This window comes from Castor canadensis, chromosome 2 (genome assembly GCF_047511655.1).
Source record: "Castor canadensis chromosome 2, mCasCan1.hap1v2, whole genome shotgun sequence".
Lineage (NCBI taxonomy): Eukaryota > Metazoa > Chordata > Mammalia > Rodentia > Castoridae > Castor > Castor canadensis.
This window is the reverse complement of record NC_133387.1, coordinates 59,676,983-59,694,178: the sequence shown is the minus strand read 5'-3', so window position 1 is coordinate 59,694,178 and position 17,196 is coordinate 59,676,983. Positions and strand designations below refer to the sequence as shown.

Below are 17,196 nucleotides of genomic sequence, written 5' to 3'. Positions count from 1 at the left end.
AATACCAACTCTCCTTAAACTTTTCCAAAAATAGAAAGGAAAGGAACGCTGCCTAACTATGAAGCCAGAATTACACTCATCCCAAAACCAGACAAAGACGCCTCCAAAAAAGAGAACTATAGGCCAATCATCTTAATGAACATCAATGCAAAAATCCTCAATAAATAATGGCATACTGAATTCAACAACATATCAGAAAGTTCATTTGCCACGACCAAGTCGGCTTCATCCCAGGGATGCAGGGGTGGTTCAACATACTCAAATCTATAAATGTAATACAGTACATTAATAGAAGCAAACATGAAAACCACTTGATCATCTCCACAGATGCAGAAAAGCCTTTGATAAGATTCAACACCACTTCATGATAAAAGCTCTAAGAAAATTAGGAATAGAAGGAAAGTACCTCAACATTATAAAAGCTATATATGACAAACCTACAGCCAACATCATACTTAACAGTGAAAAGCTGAAATCATTTCCCCTAAAATCAGGAACAAGACAAGGGTGCCCATATCCCCACTTCTATTTAACATAGTCCTGGAATTCCTAGCCAGAGCAATAAGGCAAGAAGAAATAAAAGGAATACAAATAGGTAAAGAAACAGTCAAAATATCCCTATTTGCAGATGACATGATCCTATACCTCAAAGACGCAAAAAACTCTACCCAAAAACAACTAGATACCATGAACAGCTTCAGCAAGGTGGCAGGGTACAAAGAACCAACTTACAAAAAATCATTAGCTTTTCTATATACCAACAATGAACAAATTGAGAAAGAATATATGGAAACAATTCCATTTACAATAGCCTCAAAAAAAAAAAAAATCAAATACCTAGTAGTAAACTTAACAAAGTATATGAATGACCTCTACAAGGAGAAGTACAAATCTCTGAAGACAAAGACTGAGGAAGACTACGGAAGGTGGAAAGATCTCCCGTGCTCATGGGTTGGTAGAATCAACATAGTAAAAATGGCTATATTACCAAAAGCAAGCTACATGTTCAATGCAATTGCCATGAAAATCCCAATGATATTTATCACTGAGATTGAAAAATCTACCCTAAAATTCATTTGAAAACACAAGAGAATGTGAATAGCCAAGGCAATACTCAGCAAAAAGAGCTATGCTATAGGTATCACAATACCTGACTTCAAACTATATTACAAAGCCATAGCAATAAAAACAACATGGTACTGGCACAAAAACAGATATGAAGACCAGTGGAATAGAATAGAGGATCCGGATATGAATCCACACAGCTATGCCCTCCTTATTTTTGACAAAGGCACAAAAAAACATGTGATGGAAAATAGACAGCCTCTTCAACAAATGTTACTGGGAAAAGTGGCTATCTGCCTGCAGAAAACCGAAACTAGATACATGTTTACCACATTGTACTAGTATCAACTCAAAATGGATCAAGGACCTTAGTATCAGACCCAAAACTCTAAAGCTAGTACAGAAAAGAGCACGGAATACTCTGGAAGCAATAGGTATAGGCATGGACTTCTTCAATAGAACCCAGCAGCCCAGCAACTAAGAGAAAGGATGGACAAATGGGACTACATAAAATTAAAAAGCTTCTGCACAACAAAAATAATGGTCTCTAAACTGAACAAACCACCTACAGAGTGGGAGAAAATATTTGTTACCTATATATCAGACAAAGGACTGATAACCAGAATATATAGGGAGCTCAAAAAACTAAACTCTACCAAAATCAATGATCCAATAAAGAAATGGGCAAGTGAACAAACGAAACTTTTTCAAAAGAAGAAATTCAAATGGCCAAAACACACATGAAAAAGTGCTCACCATCTCTGGCCATAAAGGAAATGCAAATCAAAACCACACTAAGATTCCACCTCACCCTTGTTAGAATAACTATTATCAAAAACACCACCACCAACAAATGTTGGCAAGGATGTGGGGAAAAAGGAACCCTCATACACTATTGGTAGGAATGCAAGTCAGTACAACCACTCTGGAAAACAGTATGGAGGCTTCTTAAAAAACTAAATATAGATCTGCCATATGATCCAGCAATCCCACTCCTGTGGGATACCCAAAGGAATGCAACACAGGTTACTCCAGAGGCACCTGCACACCCATGTTTATTGCAGCACTATTCACAATAGCCAAGTTATGAAAACAGCCAAGATGCCCCAGCACTGACGAATGGATTAAGAAAATGTGGTATTTATATACAATGGAATTTTATTCAGTCATGAAGAAGAATGAAATCTTATCATTCCCAAGTAAATGGATGGAACTGGAGAACATCATCTTAAGCAAAGTTAGCCAGAATCAGAAAGCCAAAAATTGTATGTTCTCCATCATATGTGGACTTTAGATCTAAAACAAATGCAGTGCTATTATTGGACATGGGTCACACACTAAAGGGAGAACACATACAGGAGGAATAGGGAAAGGTAGAAAACCCAAAACAAAAAAGTGTTTGATGTGCCCACTGCAGAGGAGCTAATACAGTAACCTTAAAATGACAAAGGTCACTATGGGAAGGTGACTGAGAAATAGTGAAGAGGTCAGTAGAGATGAATCAATTCGGGTTGTATGTAACACATTTGTACATGGAAGCAATGCTAGAAATCTCTCTGTATAGCTATCCTTATCTCAACTGGCAAAAATGCTTTGTCTTTCTTGTTATTGCTTATGTCTTCTCTTCAACAAACTTAGAGATAAGGGCAGAACAGGTTCTGCCTGGAAGCGAGGAGGGGTGGGGAGGAGAAGGAGGGGAAGGGAGACAGGCGGGAGAAATGGCATAAACAATGTATGCACATACAAATAAATGAATGAATAAATAAAATAAAAAAGGACTATCAACCTCTAGTCTTTGCTTTTTAGATTAGGGTTCTAGACTCAAGATGGTTTAAAGACTCAGTGGAGAACACACAACCCCTCACAACCTCTCAGTACCATGAGCACTGGGAAGCTGATAATCCAATTTGCAGTGAGAAAGAAGAAAGAGGATGTGGCATAAAGAAAAGCAGAAGCTGACTTTAGAGATGACCACAATGGCAGTCATCTCTAAAGACAGTTACCCCTCTCTGCAGTTGTTGACATATACTTGATCTTAACTTCCGTGATTGATCTTCCAGCTCCAACACCATTTAAAAATATTTCCCTTTTTTGACTTAAGATAGTCCTACAGTTTTCTACTACTTCTAATACCAAATGTTCTAATACAACTCCTGTTGGTGGTATAGGGTTCGAACTCATGGCTTTGCACTTCCTAGTCAAGGGCTTTACCACTTAAGCCACACCTCCACACCTCTTTTGCTTTAGTTATTTTTCAGTCTGGCCTCAGACTGTGATCTTCCTACCTAAGGCCTCTCACATGACTGGGATCACAAATATGCACCATTATGCATGGCTTATTTGTTGAGATGGAGTCTCACTATCTCCTCCCACCACACCCCCTATTTCTGCTGACCTCAAACTGTTACCCTCCCAATCTCTGCCTCCCAAATAGCTGAGATTATAAGCATGGACCACTGTGCTTAGCCAACTCCTGTTCTTAAAACAAAAGAATCCTTGGGCTGAGGTTGTGGCTCAAGCAGTAGAGCACCTGTCTAGCAAGTGTGAGACCTTATTAGAGGACTTAGCATCATCTCCTACTCTTCTCTCTTTCTTATTCCCCAAATCTCATAAGCACTAATGTCTGGAACTTTACTTACACCATGTATTTCATACCTGCTTCACCTTCTCACCGTCACTATTCATTTTTAGACCTTCATAATCTCACATGCAATGAATACTGAAATAGTCTACCAGCTACTCTGATTGTGTATGAGACCAATACTAGCTCTCTTTAATCCATCTACATGCTATGATTCAAAACCTACTACTTGTTGTACTTTAAACATTACAATGGCAACACAGGATGAAGACCAAATGAACATTGTTCATACTTCCCTGGATCACAAAGCAAGACATTTATCACCTAGACTCAAGCCAACAGTCCCAGAAGCATCTCTCTCTACTGACGAAGTTCATGCTTAACACACAACAGATCATGTTTCTTTAATCATACTTTTTCAACATGCAATGTGCCTCTTGCTTGGTCATGCTTTGATGCATCCCACAGTTTCATTCTTAGCTTGGAGTTGTGAATATCTTCCATGAACACTTGCTTCCTCAATCTGTAGTCTCATCATGAAGCATAGTGCAATATAGAATTTGCACTAATAATAATAATTGCTTTAATTGTTAGATTAAGTTATATTTGATGCTAAAAATATTCGAAGCAGGAGACATTAAAAGAGAGTGTAACATAAAACTGTTTTGAAAATTGAGATGGGCTATTTACTTAAAGTTAAAATAGTCTAAGTACATGCCAAGAAGCCTGCCCATCTGTAAGTTACTTCATTTTCTATAATCTAATGGAGGAAATTTGCTAACAGAATTTCATTCTTGATCATTAACACTTAAGCTTTTAGTATAATGTTATACTAATATTTCTTATCAAATGAATCATTTCCCCAGGGTATTATAAAAATCTAAGAACTTATATTTTTTGAGCTCTAAACAATTTTACGATCTTTAGTCCCTAAGGTGAATTTCCACATCTGAATATTTAGGTCTCTAAAAATGAATATGATGCTTACGGAACAGCATTTTAAGTGTAACTAAGCTCACATGAGAAATGAGGGTTTAAAAAAAAAAAGGAAGAGGAATATATGAAAAATAACCAGTTGCTACCTTTAGCATCCTTAATGTAATTGTGTACCTGGTAAATCTGAGTGCTCCTTTTTCTGTCCCTCTTCTCTGCATCATTCCTCATAGGAATTTCACCATAAGCCCTGTTCGTCAGCTTTTTAAAGCAATAGATTTTCTCAGTATGCCTGACTAAATTTATTTTATTGGGCTATTTCTCTTTTAACTCTCAAGATAAGGCATTATTGTTTAACCATCCCTTTATATAGTCTGACAGTAAGAATCTTAGAAAAGAACAATTTTATTAGCTCTTTCTTGGTCTTTTCTCTAATTATCCCCCGCAGTATGTGGGCAAATGTCAAAAGAAACAACTGTCTAGACTGTTTGGTTTTTTGATGGAAGTATCAATTATGTACTGCAGATTTATATGTTTATCAAAATCTCTCAACAATTTTCCTTACAGGAAAGATCTGGTGGTATGAAGAAGTCCCCTCAAACAACGAGTGGAGATTCAAGTGAGAAAGATCCCAAATTAAGATATGGTCATAGGTAACTCAGGGGGAAAAAAGCCCAACATGAAAATATTAAGTTGTAATTGACAGTGATTGTATGCATGTGTGTATGAAGAGAGAGAAACTAAGAATGAACAATTTGAATGCAAGAATACAAGAAATATTTCTCATCATATGCCAGGAGACCACCACAGTAAATCTTTAATTACTCAAGAAAAAGAACTTAAAGTAGACAGTAAGATTATCCCCAAAACTGAAGTATTTAAAATGGTCAACACCCTAATTTTCTACTGCCATCATTCTAGTTTACACTGTTCTTCCATTTATGATGCAGAATTTTAAGTATATCCTAATTTTTTAATCTACTGAGCATATGGCTTAAAAAAATCAGCAGAAGCAAATGTTAAAATAACATTTAGCCAGAAATATCCCACATTCATATTCAACAAGAACTTCAAATACCGCTTTCTGTATAAAGACCTGATTCTGAAATATTGGAATTAAAAATAAAAGTGTGCCAGTATGTTGAGGCCACAAGGTCAGTCTTTTCTTTGTTCACAGCCTTGTTACAATCTGAACAAATACATGGCAAAATTTAAAAGAGCAATGACCACTTTCATTTCTTAAATTACTAATAGTAGTTGATTCCTGTGTACTGAATTGCTACAAAAGATGTAGTCCACAAGGAAGGAATACCTAAGTTTGTATTTTACAAATGAAATTTTCAAACCTGTGCACATTTGCCTTCATTCCTAAAATACCACAACACCAAATATGTATAATTCTTAGACATTTCAAAATATATCATATTTAGAGGGGGAGATGGTGGGGGCAGGGTGGATCGTAAAGGAGGGGGTGGGGGCAGAGGGGAGAAATGACCCAAGCATTGTATGCAAATATAAATAATAAAAAAATAAAAATATATCATGTATAAATACAAAAATAAAATTGCTTAGTATGCAAAGAACTTTTTAATAGGTGCCCATGATCTCAAGTACAATTGTTTCTTTCTCATATTTGTTTTGTTTAAAAGATTGGCACGATCATCTTTAGGAAGAATTTTTTTGTTAGTCATCAGTTATGTTACCTCCTCTCTATAAGATGTGAGCATTTTCAAGTTGCTTTTATATACAGTGTCTCATTTGATTCTAACTATGTTTAAATGCAAGTATATATAAATATTTTCAGTGAGATTTAACCACTGAAGATAGTTGTAGATTGACAGAAATGTTATAGCACAAAACCTGAAAATAAACTTACCTTGTAGGTGTTTTACACTAGCAGTTTTTAAATACACATGTATGTACATTTGTGCATACATTATATTACCTAAATAGAATACTGTGATTATATAGATTAGACAAATTTTCTAGTTAGGCAATATCAACCCTTTGGATCCTCATAAAAGGTGGCAGATGACAAAGTTTGTTATCTTTTTACTCACAAAGTGCTGTTAGTCTTATTCAAATGATACTAAAGCCAATCACCTTTTTCTTTCAAGCCTATGACAAATATGACACTATCATTTTCATGTTTAGTACACACAAAAGAAAAAAATGAATCATAGGTAAGATACACATTTGGCTATCATGGCCCAGCTCAAGTTTATGGAAAGTGTCTGAAAGGCTCAGAACAGTTGTGCTGCTGTGGACGTGGAAATAAGGACTGGTTGACACACTTAATAACATCTTGCCAATGCACATTGTAAGTTTAAGTAAATGCAGAGTGCAGATAATGGAAGAGCTGGTTCTCCATGGTAAGCAGCTTACTTGCTTTTTGAAATACAGCTCTTTTTAATGTAAATGATAGAAAGCTGTCAATCTAGTAATGCTAAGACTCTTTAGAAATACTGAAAGAAATTCTGATTTTTTTTCAAAATTCTATGTATGCTTATATCCACATATATAAGACTCTAAAGGAAATCCACAAATTGCCTAATTTGCATATGTATGCAAATTATATATATGTATACATATATATTACCCATTTAAATCTCCAGTTTAAAGTTACAAATACTTTGAAAACACTTACTAGGATATAAGATTAAAAAGAAGAACAGATTGCTTTCTTGGAAATTTGCACTTGTATTGAAAAATAGGGAAAAAAAGAAAAACCTTCCATGTGACTTTTGCATAATGATACTCCAGAGAATATGTAAATTAAATTATGTAGTTTGCTATGAGCACAATTTTTAAATTCCTAAATTCATTGTGATTTCTTATGTATGCTCCTAAATACTAAACTTTAGTAAATGCTAACTTTGAATGCAATACATAAATTGCATGTGTTTTTTGTGTTTTTGCAAAAGTAATGTGTAAGCCCCAGAAGAAAGAGTATTTTGTTATTTTAAACGTTGGGAAAATAATAGACGTCTATACAGCCAGGTTTCTTTGAAGAAAAAGAGTGATAAATTTTTATCTATTTTCAAAACAAACCACCTGCTTTATATTCAAGATTTATATGTATTTATAAATTGCAATTAATGAAAGCCATGGGAAAAAGAGAGATAATAGAGGTACATTTTATTTCTTTTTATGAACCATAATATGCTTAGATTTTTGTATTTTTCTAAAATCTCTTTTATATCTACCTAATGCTCGCTGAAATGCCAAGGCAAATACCTACATATAGCTATGTACAATGATAACAAATTTAGCAGTGTGTTACTACTTACATGGAAAAATATACTAATTTTGCATATTTGAAAACTTTACCTGTAGAATAATAAATGCTGCTACTTGATTAAGGTGATGAGAACAAAAAAAACACTGAAACCAAGGATTCTTAAATGTCTGTTGTTTTTAGGTTTTATCCCATATATAATATTTTATCTATTTAATCATGTCACATTTCCTTGTGTATACAGTATGTAAACAGAAATTCCTGAGTTCAAGTGAGAACAATGCCACCCCCATGCATGAAACACAGACTTCCATTCCAATGTCATGACATATAGAAAACTCTTTTCTATATAGCCTTTTACATATGTGTCTAATAACAGAAAAAAAAATGTATCATAAAGTATTTAATTCCCAAAATTACTGCTACTTTATGAGATTTTAAGCTTATTTTATACAGATAACTATAAATCTTAGTTTTATATTTACACCATTTTAAGTTTATATTAAAATCCTCATGTACAAATGGGCTTTCAGCCAATTACTGTGAACTGATTGGCATTTTGATGTGCTTGAGATAAAAGTTTAATATGAACAATATAACTGCAATGCTTTCAAAAAACTGGATTTATAGATCCTAAAATGAAGAACAGATTTAAATTAAATTATAATACTGGTTATCATACATGTAGTCCTGAATTTTAAAACAGATGTGTTTTAACATATGTGCCAATAAATTATTTCTAGAGAAAGAGCTGCCTTTTTTGAAAACATAAACACCAACAGAACACATATTTTATACTATGGAAATTATATATCCATTTAAACATAAAACAATATTATTTAGGTGGCTGCTGCCATGTCATATATTTGTTTCACATCCTATTGTGACAAATATTTCCAAAAGAAACATGTAACCAAGAGAAAGAATTGTATCAAAATTCCATTGTCTGAAAAATAAAACTCATTATTTGAGTGTTAATTCTTAGAATAGTTAATATAGAATTAATCTAATTAATCTAATAGAACTATTAGATTAATCCAGAAGAATATGCTATATTAGAGTATTTTTTAAAACAGAGAGCAGAAAAATATTTAGAATGACATATTTGTATTCTATTTCAAAAAGCACTTCATACCATGCACTACTAAAAAAACCCTTTCAATTATTTGTAAGTTAAGTCCAACTCCAATTAGTGCCTTATAGTGTGTTAATAACACGTTGTTCCTCTTCTGATGATAAAACTTCTCATATTACTTTCTCTCTGAAAAATAAAATTCCCAAGAAGACAAAAGAACTTACTAATGATTTGAAGGAAAATTTATATACAAAAGCACAATAATTTGCCTTTAGTGTTTGTTACAAATCTTTGTACTTAGTTTTTATAAACTTAAATATTTTCCAAAATATTTCAAATTTATCCTGATAAACATTGCACATGAAATGTTTTCATGCAAGAAAAGCAATTGGCACCACAGCTTGATGAAATTAATATCACACTGTTTAAAATTCCATAAATTGTATTCTGAAACCTTACATGAAGCAAAAATGTCAAATTGAACATGAAGTACTATCATTCTCCTCTCCCCAGAGGACAGTGTTACTAAGTTGTCCTGCATATGCACCCTTCCAAAAGTATTGTTAATACCACCCACCAGACACTGTCTTAATGCTGCAAAAACGGTTCAGCTCTTAGTTCATAAAATGTTGCATGCAATTTGAAAATACCTTGCACTTCCATTATCTTAAAAAAAATTCAAACAAAGAAAAGAAATTGTGGCGTCCTAAATTCCATTTTTAGACCACTATTTATTCTTTTTTATTTTTTGTCCCTAGTAAGTTTCTGACTATGAAAAATAAGTTACTTTAATTTTAGGAAAACAATTATTGCAGGCGTTCTTACAATACGATTTTATATTAATATTTTATCATGTTCAGGAATGAAAGGTTTTATTTTGCTGTATTTTGAAAGCACATAGTTTTTCCCCATGTGATGGTGCTTTCCCCCAAATGAGAATACTGGTAACTTTACAATTTAAAACAACACTTTAAAAATGTGTAATCCGAACACATTTAGAATGTGACTTTTTTAAAACCACTGTTTATTTGACACAAATGCAAGGAGAGTAACTTGAGTTCTCACTTAACAGGCCAAGCTACAAAAAGACTAAAAATTAAATAAATAAAGTGTGATTTCTTAATAAGACTGGATGATTTTGAAGCATCTTTAGGCAATGCTTACACTTTTTATGCTTAAAAATATCCAGTTGGAACATTCTGCCAATTAAACGAAGCTCTACAGATGGCATTTACCCTTTTGCTTCATAACAAAAAAAAGATCTGCAATCACTTTTATAGAAGATTATCTAAAGAAGAACACCCCTGTAAATCAATGACAAAAAAATATTCGACACTCCCTTTCTCCATGTTCAAATGTGCTTCCTCTGCATTATGAACTGACACCTAAGGTAATAAATACTTGAAGCTGAATCCTAAATAATGGCTACAGGGTTTCAGCCTTAAAGATTCAGGAAGTATCCCCCAAAACTCCAGTATTCAGCACTCAGCCAACAAAGGACAGCAAATAATTCCCAGCAGCATAAATACCGGGAAGGCTACCTTGGGCTTTGTTTTTGTTATGTAAAATGCATTAAAGTGACTCATCCACTTAAGATCACCTACTCTTAGAAGCTTTAAAGTACCTTCAAGAACCAAAATAAATGCTTTACCAGAATGCCTGATAAGCTATTCAGTCCATTTAAGAAATATGTATATATTTATATGTGCACTGACTTTGATACCTTGTTGCAGCCCGAGAGGGGAGAATGTTACGTTTCATTCCCTTCCTGCCGTGTGACTATAGCTACCTCTCAACAGTTTCCAGAATAGCAACGAAGCTTTTTTTTTTTAAATTAATTTAGAAGTTATTTTAGAAATGTTAAAAATAAGGGAAAATTGCAGGAGACTGTGGAAACAGTCCCTCCCTCCATGAATAGGGGTTTTATTCATTCTAAGAACAGGAAGCGCGTGTCTGTCGGCACTTAGATGTTTCAAATTAAGGGTTGGGGAGATTGGATGGCATGGCCCCAGTTCCCGCGAGCCCCGGGGTGGACAGCACTCTCTGCTGCCGGGAGCCGGCACGCTTCTCATCAGAACGGCTGTCAAGTGCGCCTGGTAATTTGGGATCTCAATGAGTTTGGACAGTGGAGCAATTAGAGAGCATGCCAGAGGCCAAGTGCAGGAGACGTCCACGCTATGCTGGCAAGCCTGAAATTAACTGTAAAATACCTAAGCAAAACACAACTTTTTATTGAACTGGGTCTGATGAGGCCGGGTATGCTGGGAAACTTTTTCCCTCGGTCCAGTTAAAGTCTTAAGCTTCGAGAATCCTTTTCGAGATGGAATGAGACACCACGAGTCGTCGGCGGACGTTTGCCGGGACAGCCGGCGCCTGCGAGGCACCGACCCGCCTGTTCCGAGCGCATTCCAGCGGCGAGCAGCGCGCACCGCCCGCTCGCTCGGCCTCTCCAGATCCGAGCCCGGCTCGCCCGCTGCCCGCTCCCCACCCTCACGAGCAGAAAACCCCGCAACTCCGAGCCGACCCCCGCCTCCGAATCCCGCGGCATCCCTCGGCCCGCGCTCCCACAGCCCCCGGTCCTGCCCAGCCCGGCCCGCCGACTTACGTGACAGCAGAAGGGAAGGGCTCTTCGGACGAGGGACCGATCAGCAAAGATTGGAAAAGTGTCAGAGTCAAGGCCAGCAGGCAGCCAGCAGCCATCTTCGCGATCGAAGCTCGAGCCCCCCTCGCTCCCCAACCAGGGAAGAAGCGGGGCTGGAAGCCGCGGGCGGAGAGAAGGAGCGCTCTCTGCCCGGACCGCGGGCGTCTGGGGGCCGAGGCGCGCGGGGACGTGGGCGCGGCGAGGGCGAACCCCGCGCCGGGCAGGGGCGGTGGCGGGCAGACCCTCTCCACTAGCGCGTCTCGGCTGCACCGCGCCGCGGCTGCCTCGCCTCCCTGGCCTCCGCCGCCATCAAGGGCGACTTTGGAAACGGACCTGGGCGAGCCTGCCGGGGCTCGCGCGCTCTCGCTCTCCCTCTCGGTTTCCTCCCTGATTTATTCCCGCGATCGCCTAGAGAAGGCGGGGGCGGGGGCGGAGGAGGGGTGGCGGCGCTGGGGAGGGTGGGGGTGAACGCAGGGATGGAGGGATGGCAGGCCCGGGACTTGTGGAAGAGAGAGAGCAAGCGAGGCCCGTCAGGCTTCTCTGGGCCAGTCGGAGGGAGGTGGCGGGGCGGAGGGGGGGGGGGCGCAGCGGGAGGGCTGGGCGTCAGAGCAGCCGGGCGGGGACGGGCCGCGAGCGGCCCTCCATACAAGGCAGAAAGGAACTCCCAAAGTCGGCGTGGGGCTGCTCCCGCCGCCCGGCGCGTGGAGGGGGAGCCGACTCAGCCCTGCGGGGCTCCCGGGGGACAGCCAGCAGCCTAGTGGGTACCCACAGGCTGCAGAGGGTCCAGCTGACTACTTGGCTTGAGTCTGCGGGGGTTATTTTTGCACACGCGACCAGCGTTTCCCCAGCCCCTTCTCCCAGGCGCAGAATCCACCGCCTGCTTGGAATCATGAAGTGATTTGACAACAAATGTAGGAGGGGTTTGTGTTACATTTTCAAGCACCGCTGTTGCCTCTCTACCAGGTGGCACTATTTTTCTCTGGTGCGCCAGAGGTTAGAGCCTTTGGCGGCATTGGATATTAAGGAAGCCAGCGGCCCCACACCCAGGTACAACTAGACTCGGGTTACCTGGCGAGAGCCCAGGGGACTGACTTGGAGACCGGTGGAGGAGCTGACGCTTGTAGAATATTCCCAGTCGTCCATTTGGTAGGACCGAGGGGTAGTGGACAGTGCTGAAGGCCTCCATAATGTCCTGTTGGGACCATCTCCAAGGGAGTCCAAACGCCTGCTCTGGCCACTGGTCTGCCTTGCCTGATAAGGTTGTCGCGGGGCGAGTTCGCTTTGTCAAGGTGAAGGCAGAAAAAGGATAAGCATCAAAACAGGTGGCACTCTGAGAAATGTGTCTGAAATGTGGAGGAGGAGGAAGACGGGGAGAGCACCAGGGAGTAGTGGTGCGCGTTGCCTTTACCTCTACCCTAGGGAGAAGCAGGGGCAGGGCATGTGCAGGCCTTCTCCTAGGAAGATCAGACGGGTCTTGCATTAGGCCTCTCTTGCTCAGCACAGGCCTCCTTCGAGGAGGGACCTGGGGGCCAAAGATACATGGGTTTTATTGCACACCTTAAATTTTTAAGCTCCCTGCCGTAGTATATGAAACAATATTTAACGTTAAGGGCAGATAGCACAATTAGTGATGAGAAAAATTACCCTACTGCAAATGCGAAAAAATCTGTAATTATTGGTGTGACTGTAAGATTTTTTAAGCTCTTCCAGAAAGAACTTATAAAAGGATAAAGATCCTTATTAATTGGTAATTGATTTTCCAGTTCCCTAAAGGCAACCTCCCAAAACAAAGACATGACGATGGTGATGGTGATTATTACTGGCCAAATTTTAAAAGTGTTTGTGATTTTATGATTGCTTGCTTGGCCCAGTGAGATATTTTCCTTTCCCATTATCCTTTTTTATTTTTCTTTTATGTCTTATTTGTTTTCTTTATGTTCTCTGCATCTCTATCTTGCTCTTTGTTTCTTTCTTCCTCCTCTTGAGAGGCCTCACAAAGGCACCCCAGCGCGACTTAACTTAGTTTGTTTTGTACTAAACTGAGCAAGCCTGGCAGCAGGAACTGCGCCAGTGAGGGATGAAGTGAGATGTAATGGGATTGAGAGCTGGAGCCCGGGAAGGATGTTTTATATGACTGAAGATAGCTTTCCACTCCAAAATTAGACAAATAGGCAAATCCATCATTTTTCAATTTTTAATGATTCGAAGGCAGATTTTTCTTCCCCAGCATGAGGATTGGAAGAGTATTAGATGCCCATTATTGTCTACATGATATGTTGGTATCATAATTGGCTCACTACATAAAAATAGCATTATAATATATTCTGTCAATTATTTCATTAACAATTCCAGACTTCCTTCTGTGGTACACCAGTTCCAATTTTATCTCTCTAGGAGAAAAGGCTTAAAGAACAAAAGAATGTAATAAACTTCTTGAGAAGGTAAGTCAGACTTTATTATTAACTTTGTTGGCCTTTGAGCCAAATCTCAATTTCTTTGGATAACTCTGATGAAGTACTGTGCTGTCCAATATCTGAAGCTGTGGGAGAAAGATATTGCTCTTTCCCCTGGAAGGGATGGTTATCAACTATGAGCCTAATCATTTGATACTCTGTAATGAAGTTTGCCGCTAACTGCTTCTTATCAACTTAACACTTTTAAATGAGATATTCAAAATGTGATTTTTATTTGTTGCATATAATAGCTAAAATAAACACATCCCCACAACATAGAATGATGCTTCAATTGGATTAACTATATATAACCTTCTTATAGTGTTCCTACCCTTGGTTGTGTTTCTTGGGGAATTTCCATAAAAATCAAGCTATATTCCATTAAATTTAATAAAATTTTGCTAAATCACCATACTTTGCCACTCAAGATAAAAATGTTTACAAGTCATAAGGATTGATGATAAAATGGCTTCATTATGAGCTGTCAGTGAGTGACCAAGAAATCACAAATCAATAGATGCTATTCACTTAAGAGAAAATATTTTAATTGGAAAGTAAATTAGTGAAGAATCACAGAATACTTTTGTATTTAGTCATTTCTAGAAGAAATCTTAAAGAAGATTTAATTCATGAAAAAGACTGACTTATAACAAATTTATGATGAATAACTTTGGGCTAGCTAACCATTATTCTTTCATATAACTGAAAATCAAATTTGAAGACAAGTGGACAGAAAGTCTAAACTGTCTTATCTCTTCAGGAAATACGTTCAGGAGATGACAATAAAAAAAAGAATTATCAATTCCTACGAGAATGGTTAAAGGAATATATAGTGATTCTTAAGTCAGAGTTCATTTTCAGAATTTTTTTTTTTTGGCAATATAGGGTTTGAACTCAGGATTTCACACTCACTAGGCAGATGCTCTGCTATTTGAGCCACTCCACCAGCCCCGTTTTCAGAATTTTTAAAGTAAAGTTTTTAGAGGTCTTCTTAAAAATGGAGAAGAAACTATTCAAAATTAAGAAACATGGTTAAATATTTCCTACAAACAAGACAACTAGGAGAAGTGTTTCCTTGGCCCAAGTAAAATACCTATTGAAAGATATGGCATTAAACTTTTGAGGAAGGAAATACTTTTCTAAATGGACACAAAGCAACCTTAAACAAGCCCAAAATGAGTCCTGTACTGGCAAACTTATACTAGCTCCAGTACTTAGACAAATTAGGAGTTATATTTTAAAGTACCATAGTATCTTCAACCAAGCAATAGTTTTGATCTTCTTCTGCCTTGAATCTCAACTACTCAAAGATTTTATATGCAATTTTTTGTTCCTATTTTATTTTTCCTCTTCTTTGTCCCTCTCCCCTATTAAACAAAAATGCATTTCAAAATCCCCAAATCAAAGCCTACTGTATAACTTTTTACTTTAAAAATCTATTTAACTCTAAAATCTAGATTTCATAGTAAGAGCCTTCACTCCATAAATAGAGCTGGAATTGTTGTTTGTTTTGGGTGTTTTTTTCTTTCTTTTTTTAACTGCAAGTTACAGCACAACAGTATGTAGAATCCATTTACATAGGCCTACATAGACAAAGACCAGTAGAAAATTCAGTTATTTATCCAAATATTCTTTAGCAACAAAAATATAGGGGACAGTGGTTAATACAAGGGACATAGTAAAAATGGAAATTACCAAAATTATTGACTGTTGGCACTCTTTCCAGCTTCTTAAATTTCATAGCTACATGGGGGAAATCACCTAATGCTAGGGTTTTCACATTCTTTAAACACAGTAAGACACCATTATATCCTAGCATATTTCTACATAGATAAGGATAAATTATGGATCACATTCACCATCTGATTTATCTAACTAATTCAGGAGAGTACAAAGACTGTAGTTCATCTATCTGATGGACGTCCACAGAAGCACCACAAAATGGTATTGTAGGAGCTTCCCCTTCTGCACTAATGAGAAAATAAGAGAGTAAGCATTTTGCTTTTGTAGATACATATTTTAGACTTATATGATTAAAATGCCAATGAGATTATTAGAAAGAATAGATAATTTTCTGAACATACAGGGAATTTACAGTTAAATTTCTATAGATGAGTAAAACAGAGACCATGTTATTACAGTTTATCACAGATGAGAGCTGTAAACTTTTATATTTGGTATTTGGAAATATCTGAAAGTAAATATAGAGAAACATTATCCAGTAATAGTATTTTATTCAAGATGTACACAATGATAGGGTGTAATTCCTAATGGCTCCTGATAATTTGGCAAAAAAATATTATGATGCCTAAGCAACTGAATGATATTTGTATGCTATCTGATGCTCTATTTTCAAATTAATATTATACTCAAATTAATAATATTGAAATATTGCAAACCTTTAAAACTAAAACAGGGATTTAAACAATTCTGTTCTAAAATATTTGTGCTGTCTACAATTAGAATTTATATACACTGATTTTCTTTTTCTTATTCACAAGTCTTAAATTTTTCACTAGTGTAAACCATTTTTTGGAGATATGATTCTCTGAGAATGACCACAGATAGCTAGAAGAATTGATTTAATAAATTTGCCAACCTGAGTGAAGATGGTCCAAAGGAAAACAGTAAGAGTTCAAGTTGAGTGTATTTACTACTTAGATGCTGCTACAACTCTTTCTGTTGCACAGAGATTGATGTACCTTTTGACAACATGTCATTCATTTTGTGAATATATTTTATAGGATATGCACAGATTAATTTTAATTAATTTAAACCAAATGGCCAAGTGCATAACTTAAAAATATATAAGTAATTACCTCAAAATGAATTTTTTTTGTTTTTTATATTCTAATAACATTTAGTAATCTAGCTGCCATTAATGATATTTATCTAATTACATCAGTTCACATGTGATTAGCATTTATTTTTTATAACCAGAACAAGCATATTTTTGGTTGGGAGGGCTGTGTATATACTTAGTCACCTCTATGTCTTTGTCTGTTAGCATCTGAAAATTCCTATTATTCCAGTCTTGATACCTTTGAAAAGATTATGAGAGGACTTTTGGGTTTCCTGTATATTGTGTTGAATATACATTTCCTTTAAACTTCACTTTTATTTCTCAAAATATCTAAAACTTCCCCTTTCAACAGCAGCAACAAAGTACAAGTCAAAGATGTACTATCACCATGAACCTAGTTACAATTC

General features: G+C 37.2%; 1 protein-coding gene across 5 annotated transcripts in view; it reads right to left on the bottom strand.

Annotated features, from left to right (window-relative positions):
- Window positions 1–12,072, bottom strand: part of Cacna2d1 (calcium voltage-gated channel auxiliary subunit alpha2delta 1) — a 437,884-nt gene extending 425,812 nt beyond the window's left edge. Inside the window, exon 1 of one of the 5 annotated variants that reach the window (XM_074064875.1) lies at window positions 11,498–12,072. In XM_074064875.1, the coding sequence (XP_073920976.1) occupies window positions 11,498–11,592 (95 nt within the window). In that variant the 5' untranslated portion in view covers window positions 11,593–12,072. The remainder of the gene's footprint in view (window positions 1–11,497) is intronic. The other 4 variants (XM_020156667.2, XM_020156666.2, XM_074064873.1 and 1 more) reach the window with 4 other exon arrangements.
- Between the last annotated feature and the right edge of the window lie 5,124 nt (window positions 12,073–17,196).